Source organism: Watersipora subatra, chromosome 7 (assembly GCF_963576615.1).
Source record: "Watersipora subatra chromosome 7, tzWatSuba1.1, whole genome shotgun sequence".
NCBI lineage: Eukaryota > Metazoa > Bryozoa > Gymnolaemata > Cheilostomatida > Watersiporidae > Watersipora > Watersipora subatra.
The window spans coordinates 660922-667926 of NC_088714.1; the positions used below are offsets into that span (position 1 = coordinate 660922).

General features: G+C 41.1%; 1 protein-coding gene across 1 annotated transcript in view; it reads left to right on the forward strand.

The window, feature by feature from the left end:
- LOC137399279 (WD repeat-containing protein 81-like) overlaps nucleotides 1-7005 on the forward strand; it is a 37893-nt gene that overhangs the window by 30484 nt on the left and 404 nt on the right. The window contains exons 25-29 of the mRNA XM_068085314.1: nucleotides 797-917; nucleotides 4361-4463; nucleotides 5369-5508; nucleotides 5948-6158; nucleotides 6467-6670. Of these exons, the coding sequence (XP_067941415.1) occupies nucleotides 797-917; nucleotides 4361-4463; nucleotides 5369-5508; nucleotides 5948-6158; nucleotides 6467-6670 (779 nt within the window). The remainder of the gene's footprint in view (nucleotides 1-796; nucleotides 918-4360; nucleotides 4464-5368; nucleotides 5509-5947; nucleotides 6159-6466; nucleotides 6671-7005) is intronic.

The window sequence follows — 7005 nt, forward strand, 5'->3', positions numbered from 1 at the left end:
GCTGTTTAAAACGGAACAGTGCCGTTAGGCACTGTTCCGTATTAACCGGCGCTTTTTAACCTAGTGCCTAATGGAACAGTACCGTTAGGTATTGTTTCGTTATTCTTTCACCACTAGAGGCGTACTAACTGGAGATTCCGGTTAATGCACCCTAGCGGTGAAAGAAAAGGCCACAGAATAGCCGCACCCTTATATAAGCCGCATGCCTCAAATCATCGGAAAAAATTAGCGGCTAATAGTCCGAAATTACGGTACTCATATCAATTCAGTTCGCTTCATACAACCGAATCGAAAAAAGAAAAGACTGCTCTATAAGGTGGACTAACGCACACATACACACACACGCGCACACAAATATACAGACCGATTTTTTGCCGTTTATATACTAGATTGGTAACATTGTTAGTGTTCCGACTCTAGTCTATGTATGATATTGGTTTCATTGTTAGAGTTCCTATTCTAGTCTATATATGATATTGGTATAATTCTTAGAGTTCCTACTCTAGTCTGTATATGTACTGTTACAACACAATACTTACAACACAGTACATACAACACAGTACATACAACACAGTACTTATATTACAGTGCTTACAACACAGTGCATACAGCGCAGTACATACAACACAGTACATGCAATTCAGTATATACAACACAGTACTTGCAACACAGTATTTACAACATAGTACATACAATACAGTATTTACAATACAGTACTTACAACACATACATACAACACAGTACTTACAACACAGTTCATACCACAAAGTGTTTACAAAGCAGTTTTTCTCAATAGGTCATGTCGGAGCTGTAAAAAGTCTACATGCTCTGGAGAATGAGAATTCTTTTATTTCTGGTGGAAAGGACAAGACAGTGAGGCTATGGTCATTAAGGAACACAGGCGCTGGTGATACGAGGTAGCAGAGAACATGTGTTATGGCAGCTTCTGGCATGTGCTTACAGCAGACTATACATTTCATGACGGCTTGTAGCATGTGCTTGCAGCAATGTGTATATGTGATGATACTTTGTAGCATGTGTTTATTGCCCAGTGTATATATCATGACAGCTTCTGTCGTGTGCTTATAACAAAGTGTACATGTCATGACAGCGTGTAGCGTGTGCTTACAGCAGTGTATAAAGCCATGATGACTTGTAGCATGTGCTTATAGCAGACTGTACATGTCATGACGGCTTATGGCATGTGCTTACAGCAGTATATAATGTCATGATGATTTGTAGCATGTGCTTATAGCAGAGTGTACACGCCATGACAGCTTGCAGCTTGTGTTTACAGCTGTGTATATATGGCATGATACCTTGTAGCATGTGCTTATAGCAGAGTGTACATATCATGACAGCTTCTAGCGTGTGCGTATAACAGAGTGTACATGTCATGACAGCGTGTAGCGTGTGCTTACAGCAGTGTATAAAGCCATGATGACTTGTATCATGTGCGTACAACAGAGTATAGATGTCATGACAGCTTGTAGCATGTGCCAATAGCTGCCTACAAGCTATTGGAACATGCTACCACCAAACCTAGCTTCCAAGTAGTTGGATTACAAGAGTGCACCACCACTCCCAGCTATTGACTCTAACTTTATTAAAGCACATAAATTACATAATTTTTTTATTATACGTATAGTTCAATACATCAGAGTCTTGGCTTTCAAATGAGCCTATATTCAATACACAAAGAATAATAGAACTATGAAAAACAGGGTGTCAAAAGTATGTCCTGCAATAAAAAACACTTGGTTGTGGTTCCCACAATGTGATGTCACAATTATTATTTAGCCTTAGGTAGTCGATCCCTTTCGCTGCCATTGAGGCTGCGCTTTACTGTGACAATCGGTGCTGTTAAACTCAGAGAGCGCTAATAATAAACTAGGATTCTAGATAATCAACGATGCCCGGGGATCGTGCTAACGCCCGACCAATACAAACGACCAATACAAACGTATGTTTTGGGTTAATTAATTATGCTTCAATAAATATACTGTCCTTGAATAAGGTAATGAAATCATATCGATTAAATTGTGACCTGCGGTTGCGTGGCCCTAGGATTATATGTCAATCACGTTTTCGCGAGATCACGCAATGCTTGAAATTAATTAGTCTCAGTCGTGACCCTCAACATCACAATAAAAAGAGAGGGCTAGTGCATAATATTGTCGGGAAAACATAGTATGGTGCTTGGAATCTGAGTTATTTATCATAGAAATGATCTGTACATGGAGAGCTAATGACACTGATTCCGTTGTCATCTTCATTGGTTCTCTGGAGTGTCCTACCTTCGCCTGCCACTAGCGTCATTATCGTAGTTGATAAATATCAGTGGTAAGCAATAAAATAAGCGGTAAGAACACACAACACCGCATAGGAAAATTGTGACATCACAATTTTCGAGTCTATACCATTGAACGTTTCTGCGGTAGAGCTCTGGGGAAATCCTATAAACACTAACCAATGTCTGTCTCATCAAGTCAAACAAGGGCTCATTCAAAAGCCAAGACTCTGATGTATTGAAATACATCATAAAAAAATTATGTAATTGATTTGCTTTAAGAGGAATACACTACAGTTATTAAATGACACCTGTTGTTCACCTGCCAATTCTGTAGTATGCCCTTGCTTAGCCTGCTTTGTAGTCTCAGTTTTAGTCCTAATGTGAAAAGGTTTTCTATGTAAATTAGTGGTTGAACGCAATCGAGCTCATGATTTACTGCAAATAATCTTACTCAAAGGTTGAGAACAACAGTCAATAGGCACAGACATCGGAAAATTCACAGAAAGAGATGATTGATCGGAAGAACTTGCTGTATGTGTTTGTATTATATTGGAGAGCTATGCAGTGTTTATAAAACAATTGTGCAATTTGCTTCAGTGATTATTAAATGTTTCCATAGTTCTTTTATTTTGGTTGTACATGTATATCTGTAAGATTAGTCTATGAAACACTTCATAGCGATAAGCTGTTGGCATATTCATCATGCGTATAGATACAACAAACGTGGTAAGTTATCTCAACAGCTGTCAATAGCTGTTATCTTGAGCAGCTGGTAACATAGTTGAGGACACGTAGTTGAGGACTCCTAGTCGAGGACACCTAGTTGAGGACATGTAGTTGAGGACTCCTAGTCGAGGACACCTAGTTGAAGACTCCTAGTTGACGACATCTAGTTGAAAACTGCTAGTTGAGGACACCTAGTTGAGGTCACTTAGTTGAGGAGACCTAGTTGAGGACTCTTAGTTGGGGACTCCTAGTTGGGGACTCTTAGTTGAGGACTCCTAGTTGGAGACTCTTAGTTGAGGACTCCTAGTTAAGGACTTCTAGTCAAGGACTTCTAGTCGAGGACTTCTAGTCGAGGACTCCTAGTCGAGGACACCTAGACAAAGACACCTACCTGAAGACACCTAGTTGAGGACACCTAGTTGAGAAATCCTAATTGGAGACTCCTAGTTGAGGACTCCTAGCTGAGGACTACTAGTTGGGGACTCCTAGCTGAGGACTCCTAGTTGAGGACTCCTAGTTGGGGACTCCTAGTTGGGGACTCCTAGTTGAGGACTCCTAGTTGAGGACTCCTAATTGGGGACTCCTAATTGGGACTCCTAGCTGAGGTCTCCTAGTTGAGGACTTCTAGTTGAGGACTCCTAGCTGAGGACTACTAGTTGAGGACTCCTAATTGGGGACTCCTAATTGGGACTCCTAGCTGAGGTCTCCTAGTTGAGGACTTCTAGTTGAGGACTCCTAGCTGAGGACTACTAGTTGAGGACTCCTAGTTAAAGATGAAATTTCACAAAGTTTTAGTAGATTGCATCAGAAAGTATAAGTATTTTTCTATCATTTGTGATTGTTTTTGATATTTGAGGTGATCTGACTGCCAGGATGTTTCAAGTTTAAAATTAAAATCGACATTACCTTGATCGCGGTTAACATGCTTATATAAAGCGCAAGTGTGATTATAACGTCTATAGCGGCAAAGAGATTGGCAGAATAGAGACGCGTAACGCTGCAATTTGAACATAATAACCGATATCAACTACATATATCAATGATAACAACTAGTGACGTCATTTAGCATGTTTTTTTTCTTCTGAGCATTTTAATTGCGATCAAGTTTTGTCGATTTTAGTCTTGAAACATGCTGGCAGTCAGATCACCTGAAACATCAGAAACAATGACAAATGATAAAAAAATACCGACACTTTCTGATGAAAACACTAAAACTTTGTACAGGTTTATCCTTGAGGACAAGTTGAGTTGACATATGAGGACTCCTAGTATAACCATCTAATGACATGCAAAAACCGCTGTATCACCTTCTGTTATACATGGATAGCTTTCTCTTAACAGGTGCACCTCCCAGTTCACCTACGTAGAGCACAAGAGGCCAGTATTCTCCGCAGCTTATTTGGATTCGGTTAAACTTATAGCTTCGTGTGATGGTGCAATACACGTACGTAATCCCCATACATATACCTACCTCTGCGCTCAATCTGCAATCTGTGATCAACACTTTGTTTATCTTACCTATGCACTTATTCCTACCTGCCTGTTGTTTTCACGCATGTTTGTATAAATAGCAAAAATACTCAAGTCTAAATGTAAGTTGTTTTGCAAATTTGTTAGTACATTCATGCTTGTCTATTGCAAACTAGAGACAAATCCGCTTCACTGGTTCATGGCAGCATTGCGAATCCATGTCCAGTCTATTACTGAGCAGATAATTCCACAAGTGCCTAATTTGTGATGCCACTCCTTATCATCTATTATTATTGTTACTAGTATGCTTGGCCGTCTTGTGCATTGTGAAAGATCATCATGAGTAATCAGTATGTTCATAAATTTCAAACTTCGTATCATGAGGAAAGGGATTTTTTTCATGATACGAAAAAATGATCTGCAAAATGGTTTTTTATCTGCCGGCTCGGTAGCAGGTCTTCATTTTTACCGGTTCGGTGGTTAACCCAGCTGTCCCTACTAGCCAACGGCTTGCCGGCTGTACTTCTGGCCGGGTTGAGGGTTGGCTCAGTCCTTTCCTTGCCTCAGTCCGGCGGGGGCCTATCTGAGTCTTTAGCAGCTCAGGGACTAAGCCATCCTCTTTGCCGTGGCATCGCTGGCCGGTCATGATGGTACTGGGCCCAGCTATCATCCGCCGCCACACATGTATGTGCTCAACTCAAACATGTACAGACTGAAGACTAGCCTCTGTCAAGTGTTTTAGCCGTGGTACTTTAGTTAGCGTTCACATATTGCACCTCTACTTTTTTCTCATGTGATTAGCACCTGTAACTAACCTGTAAGTAGCTCTAACTGCATGTAACTACCTATGACTACCTGTAAGCACCTGTAATGTTGCAGGTCTGGGATCCTGTGACAGGTGCTCTCCTTAATCAGTATGAACCAAGTAAAACACCAGGAGGAGTCACGGCTGTGCAGACAATTGAAAATCCTTTCTTGGATCACTATATAGTAGCAGCTACATCTGAGTCTACGATAAGGTACCGAGTCTACGATAAGGTACCGAGTCTACGATAAGGTACCGAGTATACGATAAGGTACCGAGTATACGATAAGGTACCGAATCTACGATAAAGTACCGAGTCTACGATAAGGTACCGAGTCTACGATAAGGTACCGAGTCTACGATAAGGTACCGAGTCTACGATAAGGTACCGAGTCTACGATAAGGTACCGAGTCTACGATAAGGTACTGAGGATGTAATATCACCAGTAAGGCTTGTGTGTTAAGTTTCAATCCATAACGTTGTTTGTTAGTTTCAGTTTCCTTCCTCTTCTACATAATTATGTTCTGAATGAACATTGGCAAACACCAGACACAAGTGATCAGTATTTTCTACCTTTTCGTCTTCGTGTCATGGCCACAAGTATCTGTGAGTTATCACCACTGATCTCTGGAGCTGGTACCTTTCTTTTAAGGTTTATAGATGTCCGGTCGGACAAGCTCGCGCATGAGTTCCGCCTAAACTGTGCATCTGCTACGACACTTGGATACATATCTGCTATAGCTGTCGGCTCTACTTGGGTGGCAGTCACTCATTCTATCGGGGTCCTTTCCATTCTTGACATCAGAACTGGTTTTAATCTCGTCTGCTGTCCTTGCAGAGGAGTGGAGGGAGATCTGAATCAGGTAACTTCCTAGGACTTGTGTGCCCAAGAACCTTACATGTATATGGTAAAGATGTGTACCAGAACTTGTCATACAGTACAAGAGCTTGCCATATGATGCAATTGCTTGCCACGTATCGCGACTTCAACAGTAGTGTTTTTTCAATTACTAGTTTTTCAGTTTTTTTGCATTACTCCATGACTAATGTACTTGCTATGGTTAAGCGAGTGTCAATCCACTAGAATTGTTTTATTGGCAGCATGTTGTCAGCGTTTCATATCATTTAGAATGTCAATGCTGCTACAGTTTGTTGACATCTCCGTTTACAGATTGTGAGCTACGGGGCTAAAGAGCTGGTGACATGCTCAACAGATGGCCAGTTTGCACTCTGGAGGTGTGATTCCTCAACTCCTCTATGTCAGTCGAAGTTAACTAATGAGTTGCAGATATGCTCTATGAGCAAGTTCGCCAATTCAATAGTTAGTGCCAGCCAAGCAAACAGGATATCTGTGCACACGCCCTACCTTCAAGAGGTACAGTAGCCACACCTTGCCTCATTGTCTAATAATGTCATTGAAATGAGCCTTTGTTCATTGGAAAGAATCATGGCTTCACAGAATCATCCAAGACAGTGGAGAGTTACTGATCAGAAGGTTATAGGGGAGGGTAAGTCACACTCATCGGCAGCTTGAAAGCCAGCGCTGCTGAGATCAACCTTCCAGTCTTAATGGGTGTGCCATATGAAACCAATAGCAGCTTTGATTCTGTTTGAAATTCTTGTTTTCAGCTTGGCCTTTGAACAAATTTCCAGTCTGGTCTCTTGTTGATTCTGTCTAACTAGGCTGTAGTTAGTTACAAACTTAATGGA